At 58.3% G+C, this 12,447-nt stretch overlaps 1 protein-coding gene across 2 annotated transcripts in view; it reads right to left on the bottom strand.

Annotated features, from left to right (window-relative positions):
• Window positions 1-216: 216 nt before the first annotated feature.
• The window catches only part of AGAP3 (ArfGAP with GTPase domain, ankyrin repeat and PH domain 3), a 136,410-nt gene continuing 124,179 nt past the window's right edge, over window positions 217-12,447 (bottom strand). For both annotated transcript variants that reach the window (XM_065667122.1, XM_065667121.1), the window contains exons 14-18: window positions 4,667-4,821; window positions 4,037-4,127; window positions 3,471-3,693; window positions 1,797-2,052; window positions 217-1,507 (exon numbers count right to left, since the gene is read on the bottom strand). In XM_065667122.1, coding sequence (XP_065523194.1) covers window positions 1,286-1,507; window positions 1,797-2,052; window positions 3,471-3,693; window positions 4,037-4,127; window positions 4,667-4,821 — 947 coding nt within the window. In that variant the 3' untranslated portion in view covers window positions 217-1,285. The remainder of the gene's footprint in view (window positions 1,508-1,796; window positions 2,053-3,470; window positions 3,694-4,036; window positions 4,128-4,666; window positions 4,822-12,447) is intronic.

The following is a 12,447-nucleotide window of genomic DNA, read 5'->3' as shown; positions in this document are numbered from 1 at the left end:
GTTGACACATCTCTGCTCCCCACCCCAGCACTCTGCCATGTACACCAAGAGGCCCATCTCAGCACGGCACTACTGTTACCAGCTCCCAGGCGGAAGGAGAAAGGGCTGAATGTTTGTCAGCCTGGGATGCAAATCCACCAGGCACCAAGGAGCAGGCAAGAAGTAGAGGGGAGGCTGCACTGGAGGCCCAAAAGGCAGCACACAGAAAAGCTGGCCTGGCAGTAGGTGGGTTGCTTTATTGGTCTTCATCTCCTTGGCTGCAGATAACACACACAGGGCAACTCATGGCGAAGAAACAGTATATACAGAGTGTCCATATAAATATTTCCAATGTACATTTTATACACAAGTGACAGAGACGTTCCACAGCAGCGTCCAAAGCCTTGGGGTTCCAGCGCTCAGCTGCAGGCTTAGCCCAAAACTAAAGGGAGATGCTCGTCTCCACTCTCATCTTGCTCAGCCGGAGACCAGCCCCGCCTGGGCAGCAGCGGGAGCCAGCGGGGATGCTCTGGTGGAGACACTGTGTATGGCTTTGGGGCTTGAACCTGGAAGGACAGTGACTCTACAGACAGACAGACACAGCTGGGGATCCCGGGGGGGCCATCCTCCTCCAGCTCTAGGTCACCAGGGAGGATGCAGGCCTTTGTTCAGGGGCTGCACGGGAGATGAGCCCTTTGCATCAGCATGTGGGGATTGGTACAGCGAGCGGATCCCTCTCTGCACCGGCCAGAAGCAGAGAGGAGCACAGGGGCATAGTGGACAAATAGGTACCTCCTGCTGCCCCCCACCTCCCCATGGCACCAAGGGGACACAGCAAGGCCAACATGGGTGGGAGGGCAGGAGGGGAGAGCCGGTGCAGCAATCACCCTCCCCAGTATCGGCTGTGCAGGGGAGGGCCGCACACCTCAACTGCCGCCAGCCCTTGTATTATCTACATGTGTGTGTGGTGGGGGGCACAGAGAAGCTGCCTCTCCTCCCCCTGTACCGGTCATGAGAATGGGGTGTACTGGAGCCCCCAGCTCAGTGACTGTGAGGGACCCCCCCGCAAGCTGACAGTGCTGGGTCTGCACAGCCCCATCCCGTCCTCCCCACAGGTGCATGGGGAGAGCCCACAGAAACCGGCACAGAGGAGCAGGCTGCTGGCTCCCTGGCCTCTTCCCAGCCAGAACAGCGGTCCCAGTGAGGGGCATACACAGTGGGTGGCCCGGCTGTGCTGCCCTCGGACCCGCTCCTGTGGCCCTGGTCCCCTGGCAGGGCTGGAAGGTGGCCGTACGGTGAGCAGGAGCTACACAGCACTGGGGCTGGAGCTGAGCTCAGCTGGCACCACAGTGCAGGCGTTATTGTTGGTGTTGCGACGGGGCAGGCTGGGGGTCAGCGTGGTGACGGCACTGTCGCTGGGGCATCCGTGCTGCAGCAGGATGTCGATGCACTCCTGGCTGCCAGCTCGCCGGGCGTAGGCCAGCGGGGTCAGGCCCCGAGCGTCCCGGCTCTTCACGTCCACCCCGTACTGTGCAGGAGAGAAAGCAGCCGGTCAGCGGCACCCTGTGGCCCCATGGGCACTAGGGTGGCACAGCAAGAGCATGAGCAGAGGCAGAAGGGCTCTGTGGCACTGGGGTGGGCAGGAAGGGGGATATGGGAGGGTGGGCAGGGCAGTCCCGGGGGGCATGGGGGGCAACCTGCAGGAGAGGGATGGATGAGGGGAGTCCCAAAACCTTGGAACAGGGAGGTGCTGCAGGGGGGAAGCACTGGGATAAGGCCAGAAGTGCCGTGGCTGAGGCTGTGGGGTCCGGTCTTACCCAGATGAGCAACTGTGTGAAGACCACGTTGGCCATAGCGCAGGAGAGATGCAGCGCTGTGCGTCCATCTCCATCCCCGTAGGTCTCGTTCACTTCCTCCTTGGTGCCATGGGCAAGCAGCGTCACCACGAGGCGCAGGTCATCCTCTACCACAGCCCGCAGCAGCTGCTGCCCCAGTGGGATGTCCGACTGGGGCAGCGGAGCCAGGAACAGCTTCTGCTCGTACTTGGCCCGGATCCAGCGCTCCTTCTCCTCCCTGCCAGATGGGACACTCTCACTGTCACAGGTGGGCCAACCTGCCTGGGCCCCATGTGCAAAGGGGCATGCATACCAGCACTGCCATGTTAGCAGTGAGCATCTGTGTGTGCCCCTGCTGCTGACACCTCGCTGCTGTGCACTCCATGACATGGCTGTCACCAGGGTTCTGCTCCAGACACAGGCCCAGCACACATTTGTCTCCCTGCACCTCCTTATAGCTCCCTTATGTACACTGTGTGCTTACATCCACGCGTGTACAGCAGAAGTGTCACAGAATCCCAGAACGTTTTGGGTTGGAGGGGACCTTAAAGCTCATCCAGTTCCACCCCCCTGCCACGGGCAGGGACACCTTCCACCAGACCAGGTTGCTCCAAGCCCCGTCTAACCTGGCCTTGAACACTGCCAGGGATGGGGCAGCCACAGCTTCTCTGGGCACCCTGTGCCAGGGCCTCACCACCCTCACAGGGAAGAACTTCTGCCTCAGATCTAATCTAAACCTTTCCTCTCTCAGTTTAAAGCCATTCCCTCTTGTCCTATCCCTACAGGCCCTTGTCAAAGCCCCTCTCCAGCTTTCCTGTGGGCCCATTTAGCACTTGAAGCTGCTTTAAGGTCTTCTTGACTCCTCTCTTCTAACCCAGACCTCACACTTACCACTGTGCAAAGGGACACCCACATCTCTGTGCCAGTGCCCCTACACACTCTCCTGTGTGCCCACTGCGCGGCAGCGCAGGGACTGTCCCTGTCCCGTGCTCGTGTGTGGGCCACGGCCAGCGGCAGGAACAGGTTAGCTGCCGCACTCGGCAGCCCAGTGCCACGGGAGGCACGTTATCACTGCTGCCGTCTCGCCTGGTGCAAACAAAGGCTGCGGCAGCGTCCGTCCCGCCTGGGGCTGCGGGGCCGGGCGGATCGATGTGTGCCGTGCTGCTGCTATCTGCTGCCATTCTATCCATCTGCATCTGGCAGGCGGCCATCAATGCCCTGCGCGGAGCATGCTCACTCCCGCCGCCCCCTGACCCGCTCTTATCCGTTGATAAGCTGCAGAATGGGCTCTTGTTGGGATGAGTGACAGGAGAGTCGCTCCGATAGGCACAGACAAGGGCCTGAAAGGGACGCACCCTTGAGACCCATACAACGCTGCCAAGCCATCTCTATTAACCCTTTCTGCTTCGCAGCCAGCCACTGCTCCAGCAGTCACCGCATGGCCACGGCCAGCCATGAAGTCCTGCTGGCCTGCCAGGACAGTGGGAGAGGCCTCCAGTGCCCAGAGAGCAGTCAGGACCCCGAACACTGGAGTACCTCTGGGGTTCCTGCCCACCTCTGTCTGACTGGATGGCTGCCCCCAAACTCCTGCGGTGCCCTCAAACCTCCTGGTGCGTCTGTCTGAGAAGCAGCTCCACAGTTCCCCATCTCCCTTACCTACTGCTCTCCGGGGTGGGCTTGGGGTAGCCTTCCACCGTTCCTTCCCAGACAGCATTGGCCAGGGCATTGCCGATGGCTGTCATGACCATGAGAAGCTCGCTAGGCCAGTCGTCCAGGTCCAAGGAGCGCACACGGGACAGGTGGGTGCCCAGGTTGCGATGGATCCCAGAGCACTCAATGCACATAAGGGAACCCAGGTTGAGACTTGCCCAGTCCGGGTCTGAAGGCAGCAAGATCAGTGGAAGAGAGTTAATACCAGCACTGACTCAGCAGCCCCTCTTCTATGATCCAGCAGACCCATCTTTGCAGGCACCTGCCGCTCAGATCCCTTCCCAGCCCAGTGCCCCAGCAGCAGAGAGACAAGGACCCCAGTATGGTCCGTAGGGGACCACGGACCAGTGTGGCAGGATGGGTAGTATCCCATCCTTGATGAATGGGTACACTGCAGGAGAGAATGAGACAGCCCCATGGACCAGGTCTCTTTGGGGTAGGAGAGGATGTGGCTGGGATGGAGTCCTCCTCCCCGGGTGAGCAGCCCCACTTCCCAGTGCAGCATTTCTTACTTGGTGCATCACAGTCCACACAGAAGCTGTTCCCTCGGGCGGTGCGGACGGCCTGCATGGCCTGTGCATCGCCCTGGCTGCCCAGCCGAGCCTGAAATGAAATGCATGGAAACCCCATTTATTGAAGGCCAACCACCCCACCATGTGTCCTCTCGTCAGCACCCCAAGAGCCTGCTGGGGAGCTGCCAGCACCTCGTTCCCACAGGCACCCCGCAGGCTCCGCTGCAGGAGGGGTTCCAGCATGGGAACCCAGAAAACAGGGTCTGGAGGGAACATCAGTTCATAGTCAGGTATGTGCCAGAAGAACACGGAATGGTGAGCCAGGAGGGGAATGAAAGGGTAAAGCTGTACAAGGAAGAAGTGGAGAGCACAGGATCCCATCCTGGGGGGTGGCAGAGAGCTCGGTGGAGTCGGGGCCAGGCTGGGTAAAGGACAGAGAGCTCAGAGAGGTGACAGAAAACCCAGTGGGGAGCAGCACAGTCCCAGGGACAGGATTCAACCTGACTGGGAGCAAAGGGATCTGGGTGGGATCCAGCCTGCATTGAGAAGGAAGCTTGGGACAGGGATGGATGCAGCAAAGCAGATGCCAGAGAGGAGAGAACAAACCAGAACTCAGCTGGGGCCTCTTACCTTGTTTTTGCTGCTCTCACAGCCCTGCAGGCTGGCCAGGATCTGGCTCTCAATGGCCTGGACCCAAAGCTCTCTCTCCTCTGACGTTGAGGCCTCAAAGAGCCATGTCTGGCCCGTCAGGGAAACAATAATGAACTCAAATGGCTCATCTGGTTCTGGAAAAGAAAGGTGTGTCATGGCAAGGGTCAGGGAAGGTGGAGATCTGCTGGCCTTGCAGCGTGTGAGCACAGAGACTGATCCCTGTGGGACACCACTGTGAGCACGCATGGGTCACTGGCAGTGGTGCTCCCAGGATGCTGGACAGGGAAGTGCAAGGAACAAGTGTGTGCAAGGAGGAACCAGAGCTCGGTGCCAGCCCCGTCCCTCCTGCTGCTTACACAGCTCCCTGCATGCCAGTTCCACCAGCATGGGCTTGCCCTTCCTTCAGCACACGAACATCCGCAGCCTCATTCACCCACCATCTCAGCCAAGAAACCCAGGAGACTGTGACACCAGGAAGCTGCTTGTGCCCTGCTCTCCATGCTCTCCATGTCCCACTCTTAAAGAAAGCTGCTGACCTCTTGAGCAGTGAAATCATCTCCTCCACAGAGCTAGAGCCCCAAGAAGCCTTATCACCCCCCCGAGGGCCCACAAAGTGCTTGGTGCCTGCCAATGAGGTCTTTGTGGTGAGCTCAAAGGTACCTCTTCATTGGCCTGTGCATCAAGAAGGGGCATCATCACCAGCTGAGGAGCACAGCAGGGCAGGGATGCTGCTTGGGAAGCCCTCAGTGCCTGAGCACTCCATGGACCCACACAACAGGGCACAGCTGCTGTTTTCCCATAGAGAAGCATTAAGTCCCAGAGACCCAAGCAGGAGCCACAGAAAGGCAAGAGTGATGCCTTCAGCTCTGGCAGCTCTTGGTGACCTGCTGGGCAGGCAGCCTCTGGCTCCCAAACCTGGGAAGCTGGTGGCCACAGGGGTCCCTGGAAGCCAGCCAAGCAGAGCTGTTTCCATGAGGCATGTGGATGGCAGCAGGGACATGCACAGGGCGAAGTGCTTAAGAGCACAGGGCCAGGCGACCTGCTCCTCTGCACAGCACTGACATCTGTGCCCTGCAAGCAACCCCAGAAGATACAGCCTCAATGTTAAAGCAGTTTTCTGGGGGCAAATTCTCAACTTTCTGTCTTCAGGGAAGGCATTTCTGGTGAGCCCCAGGGGTTGCTCAGCCAGGTGCTCAGAGGCTGGGTACAAATGGAAGTGTTAGCACCCTACAAAAGCAGGCTGGATGGTGGGTTTCCGGGGAGGGTGTCAGAGCACGGGCACCCCTGAGCTGCACGGCAGAGCCAGCAGAGAGAGACAGGGGACAGTGAAAACATGTGAAAGCACCTCAGGTCCCTTGCATCTAAGAAAACAGCCCCAAAACAACCACAAGTCTGCTCAAAACCAAGGCTTAAAATGTGGTTTTCCTCTCTGGCTACTGCTCTCACTGCTCTCCATGTGGGCTGTTGGGACTGGCTCTGCTCTGCCAGACCATGCCATGAGCCTCAGACCTACATGGGGTGCCCTGTCTCAGCTTTGCACCCAAGCACCAGCATGTACCTTTTATTGCCAACTTCAGTAGTTAGTGCAGTAAATGACTTAACTAAGCGGGGCCTGAATGGAATGACTAATAAACGTTATGTCACAGCACACGCTTCAGCTCATAGCAAAATGATTTGTAATTACCTAATTAGCGTTATGCAAATAACACCCTCATCTCCATAATGTGCCTTCCCAGCTCTCTATTAAAAGCAGGGAGTCAACTGCACTGCTCCAGAGACAGCAAGGAGGCCGAGGGGCCCAGCCTGGTCCGCAGCAAGGCAGAACTGTGCTGGCCTCGAGCCTGGCAGGGTCCTGTGCCAGGTGGGGCACACATGGGGAGGCAAGTGGAAAGGGGCTGGAAGGGGTCCCTTCCTGTGCCTGACTTCCCCCACAAGCTGCATCTGAGCAGTCTCTCACTGCAGAGGGAAGCAGCAGGAGGGCAATGACTGAGGAACCTGCTGCAGCCCGCAGCACCCCAGCAGAACTGAGGAACGGGTGCAGGGGCCACCAGCAGGGTACCACCAAGGGCATGGCCAAACTCAGCTGCTGCTGGGCTGCTTGGCACCAGCAGAGCAAGGCTTTCCACAAACACTCCCCAAAAATGGGTGCAGGGAAGTCTCCTTGAGGAAAGACAGCTCCGGTGGGGGGGGAGGGGGTGGGAGCACAGCACTTCCTCCCTTGCAAGTGCTCTTTCCAGGCTCCCACTTCCTTTGCAGGCACCACCACCTGCATTAACAAGTACCGGGCACAGCACCCAACCCTATCTGTCACACAGCTGCTTACCCCAGAACAACCCGAGGGGAAAATGCTGCTCCTGCTACTGTGCCATGGAGGGGAGTGCCATGCTACTCACACAGCAGGCTCAGGATCTTGCAGTTCATGGGGGTTAAAAGTGTGAGTGACAGCTGGTTGGAAAGATGCCTGCCCTTTGCCACTGCTGAGAGCACTCCACGGTGTGCCCTGCACAGATCCCAGCAGCAGCCACGGGGGCTTGGAGATAATCAGCGCTGATGAAATGGACTGGTGCAGGAAGCAAGGCTTGGTCTCCACACCAGCAGACCCTCGGGAGAATGGAATGTCTCCAGGATGAAGGGCTCCCCAGGTGAAGTGCTAGCTGGCTTGCCTTTTCCAGATAGGAAGGGCAGGCTGTTTCACTCATTTCACCCTAGAATCAGCTTGGTGATCCTCCTCTGGGGAAAGATGTCTGCAACTGCCTTTCTCCTGCTGGGAATTAGAAACTCCTGGGCATGAGCTGATCTTGCTGAAGATGTCCCTGCTCACTGCAGTAGGCTCGACTAGGTGACCTCTGAAGGTCCCTTCCAACCCAAACCACTCTATGATTCTATGATCAGGAGGACAACAAAACTGGAAGTCGTGTTCAGTCATGCTGCTGGACTCATCCCCTCTCTATGATGCACTTGCCTAACTGGGCCATCACTTTGCCCTTTCCTCCAGCTCTCAACCATGGAAGAGACCCCACAGTCCCCACTCTGGGGAGCTCCCTGCAGGCAAGATGCCCCATACCGTAAGCTGTGGAGACTCCAAGGACACCAAATCCCAGCTCAAAACCAAGATTCTTGCAAAATACACAGCTGGTAACTCCTGAATAGTGGGTGAACAGTCCTTACTCACCTTGGCTATCTGGCACCACTCTCTTCGTGAATGCTGCCATACCCTGAATACAGGCACAGAGCACCCAGCCACTGATGGCAACTGCAGTCAGGAGATAGAGGATCCTGCTGCCACAGCACTCAGCTGGATCTGCCAGTGCTGCTCTGCTCCAGCCCTCTCATGAGCCAGCAGCAGCCCCCACCTCTTCCACCATCCCAACCTGTGACTGGGATCTGCAGTCCAGGGGCTGAGTGAGTGACAGTTCCTTCTGTCGCTGCAGGAGGCTACAAGAGAGCAGGCCCCTGGCAGCTGCAGAATCGACTGCTGCCCAGAACAAAGCATTAATAGCCAGGAAGGAGAAAGTGGCATTTCTTCCCGGGGGGACTGTGACTGCCCAGGTGCTTGAGGGAGTGTTTGCAGTTCCCAGATCTTGGATCAGGCCACACCGTTGGAACAGCGACCAACAAAACCACTCCTGGGGCACCCCAATATATCAGATATATCAGATCAGTCCTTATTCTCCTCAAATCTCCCCCATCCTTGGTCTGTGTGACCTGTGGCTGCTGTCAGCGTGTTGCAGAGCCCCGTCGAGCCAGCTGGACCTGGGAAGTACTGGATGCACTTCAAGTGCTCCCTGCTGATGAGCTGCTCCTGCTGCCACTGAAACAACAGCAAGCAGGTCAGCACAGTCCCTGGGACACGCCGAGGATTCCTGCCACGGGCTCACACGACTCCATCACCTTATTCCTTTCTCTCACTTGCTCAGTACCTCCCCACCAAACACGCAGGCAAATCCCAGCCCAAGCCTTCCTGCCCAATGCGCTTCCCAGCAGAGATGTGGCAGCAAATGCCTGCCCTGCAGTGCCCGCCTGCCCCAGGGCTCCCATGCAGGTCTTTACCATGTGTCCCCCAGCTCAGGATGCTCACAGAGGATGGGCTGGCAGCTTCCCGTGCCCCGTCCCTGCTGGGCTGCCCACACCTAACGCGGGCAAACAGCAAGATTGCTGGGGCTCCAACCCCACACAGATGGACTTTCCCACTGTCACAGGTCAGGGGCATTCTGGAGCCATGGGGCTGCCTGGTCCCAGCCCTGGCACCCATCCCAGTTAAACTAAAGCCCTAGCGCCAGTTCTGCAAGCCACAGGACCTCCATTCCCTTTCCTCCTTTGTGCCTCCTGGATTCCAGCTTTACTCTGAACAAAGGGCCTGTTGCTCTCAGCAAAGCCCGGGAAGAGCTAACAAAGGACGACAGCTTTTCTTCCACACTAAGGCTTCTTTTGCAAGCAAAATCACTACCTCTTTCCCTGCGGCAACACAGGACGGCACTGCAGGGCCAGACCAATTTGGAGGCTTGAGCATGGCATAGCTATGGCAGGAGAGCGGGAGCTGCAGGATCATGCCATCAGATTCACACACAAGGTTTAGCAGAGCTGGGCAGGGAATTGAGGACTCAGAGCAGCTTCAAATGGTGTGCAAACGCAGCTTCTCAGATGGTCCGGGATGAGCTCCTAAGCTCCCTGGGGGGCCCATACAAGTTGCATCAGACTCAAGTCATAGCCTTAGGGAATGTATGGGGCTTTCACGGATTTTTCAGGGAAGAAGCACAGATTTCTGATGTGTCAGGGGCATTTCTGGCCAGACGAAAGGGCAGCACAAAGAGGTTACACAGGCAGAAGGATTCGCACTACCTGTATTGAAGCAGAGTTGGCACACCAAACACCCTTCCCCGGACCACACAGGGCACAGGCTCCTTCCTGGTGGCCAGAAAGCACCAGAGCTCACCACCTCATACTTGACTGGGCTAAGGTCCCAGAGGAAGCCACTCCTACAGGAGCAGGAAGCCCTTTCCAGCTGCCTCGGGGCAGAGGGGCTATCCCAGGGCCAGAAGGCAGAGCCCTCCCTGGCCCTGCAGCTGCCTGCAGGCGTGCTGGTGGGAGTCCATTATGGCAGCTCCATTAGAATTAGTGGGCAGTGGAAATGAACGCACTTGTCTCTCTCTCTCTTGATGATTTTTTGATGATGTTTTAAAGACTGAGCTCCGTGAAGAGTGGCTGAGCAGAGTTCGGTGCGAGCCGGCTCTGCTAATGGGCGTTAACCCCCTGACCCAGCTCCAACGCCGCCCAGCATGGAGCGCTCCAAATGAGAGCAAAATTAGCGAGGGCACTGCGGAGCGGCCAGGGCCGGCCCCAGCTGTGCTGCACTCACAGCCCCCCAGCAACTGAGCCACCACGCTGGGTGGGCTCCAGGACTCCTGCAGCAACCGCAGCGAGGTGACCAGCCCTTGTGCAGTGATCAGCCTTCACTGGCCCGCAGTGCTGGAGAAGGGGGCAGCCCGCAGCCCCCACTGCCAGCAAAATGCCCTTAGGAGGAGCCGTCTCCTCAGGGCCAACAGATGAGCACCACAAGACCGACAAGAGATGGGGGAAAGGAGACATCCTGTAGGCACTGCCGGGAACCAGCACAGAGTGAGAGATGAAGGGAAGGGAAGAGCCCCACCAAGAAGCAGGGTGGGACAGAGCTCTCTGCCCTCAGGTGCCGTGGAGCTGAGATGTCCAGCAGACCAATGGATCCAGCCCTGTCACCTGCAGAAGCAGCAGGGGATTCTTTACTATGAGGGTGGTGAGGCCCTGGCACAGGGTGCCCAGAGAAGCTGTGGCTGCCCCATCCCTGGCAATGTTCAAGGCCAGGCTGGACGCAGCTTGAAGCAACCTGGTCCAGTGGAAGTTGTCCCTGCCCGCGGCAGGGGGTTGGAACTGGGTGAGCTTTAAGGTCCATCCAACCCAAACCATTCTGGGATTCTGTGCTGGAGAGGAGAAGCAGGAAGGGGAGGAAGGGAAGCAGTGAAGCAGTGGTGCCCCGGAGTGCCCTTCTCTGCTCTCAGTGGGAGGAAGCGCAGCTTTGAGCAGAAGTGGTACGGTGAGGTGGTTAAAAGCACGGTAGTTTCAGCACACGGCTGGGTGCAGGGATCTGTCCTGCTCCCTGAAGGGCTCAGACTGTACACTGCGTCAATGCAGAAGAGGCCAGCCCAGGCACCCCACTGCAGGGACCTCGACGTGCAGTCCAGGGAGTGGCACTTTCCACCTCCTCCTTCTCCACAGACATCCTGCCCTGCACACAGGATGGTGTGGGACACCTTCCCCTCTATCCCAGCAGGTCTAGGAGCAGGATTCTACTCAACATCAGCAAAATGAGAAGCAGAGCTCACACTGAGCCATGCCCTGCTTCTGCAGCACAAGTCTCCTCTTTCACCTCCATTCTCCCTGGCTCCTGGTCACATCCAGTCTCTCCCTTCTCCTGCTCCCATCCTTTCTCCCACTTCGAGCTGGCACAGCAGAGGTGCCTCTGAATGCCCTGGTCAGGGGACGGTCACACAGGGAGGAGGTGGGGGGATGCTTCCAGTGTGTGGGGCGCATGGCAAGGAGCCAAGGGCTGCTCCTACCCTTGGTGAAGGAAGTCCCTGGCCCACAGCTCCACTCTCTTGCTGTTGAGCCTGTGAAGAGTGTCCACAAGCAGGGTAGCCAGCGGGCCCCCCAGCCTCTGGATGCTTGTTTGCAAGCTGCCACTGTACCACATCATTATGAGGTGTTCGGGATATCAACAAATTAGCAGGCATCTGGGAAGAGAAGGATGCAGCACCATTCGTAAATGTCAGCTCGCTGCCTCCTCATTTTGCAGATCATTAAACCCAATATTCCTAACCTGTATTAGTGCAACGGGGACAGGCCCCCTCCACAGTGACAAGCCGCCAGGAGAGCTGCAGCAAGAACATTGCTATGGAGACCCCACAGCGCTTTCTGTCCCAGTGCCCCCAGACCCCAGAGTGCCCCAAGCTGAGCTGGCACATTCCCACCACCCCGTGCTGCCTGCTCTGCCTGCGGGGACATGTGGGACAAGGAGGGGAGGGCTCTGAGCAGCAACCATACCTCACAGGACACGCTGTGGGGTGCCAAACGTGGGCACGCATGTGTGGGGAAGGATAGTAAAGCCAGTTGAGCCTGTGCGTCAGAAGAGAAGGCGCTCCTGAGGTACACTGTGAGGTGCAGGGGGGGTCACCGCAAGGAGCCAAGAGTGCAATTTCTCTTTGTTTGGGGGGGAAAATGCCGCATGGGTGCAGCGTGTGCCCATGACGCAGTGGGGCTGGGGGGAAGCAGAAGGGCTGTGCAGGGCATGCGCTGGGGGCATGGGGGTGGCGCTGCTTGCACAGGAGGAAGGTCACGGACAGCACAGGCTTCATAGTGCGCTTGCTCCTAGATGCACCAGCAGGGTTATGGGTGTGTACACAGGGGTCTCTGAGGGGCAACACATTGCTCTTCCCAGGAACTACAGAACAAGGGGGGTGTGGAGCTGACAGAGATGGGGATCCGCTGTGGTGTGGCAATACTCACGCAGAGGCTGCTTTCCTCCCGCTAGGATGGAGCAGGGAGATGGTGGGGTCTGTACCGAGCAGGACTGACTTGTTAGCACTGAATTAAGAGGCTTGGTGGAAAGAAGCGCACGGGTGACACAAGCTGTGTGGGGCAGGCGGGCACTGAGCAATAGCAGCTGGAATCCCCAGCAATCTGGTAAGCGCAGCTCAGCCTCGCACTCCCAGCTCGCCGAGATCGGCCTC

This window comes from Lathamus discolor, chromosome 2, assembly GCF_037157495.1.
Source record: "Lathamus discolor isolate bLatDis1 chromosome 2, bLatDis1.hap1, whole genome shotgun sequence".
Lineage (NCBI taxonomy): Eukaryota > Metazoa > Chordata > Aves > Psittaciformes > Psittacidae > Lathamus > Lathamus discolor.
This window is presented reverse-complemented; position numbering and strand designations above follow the sequence as displayed.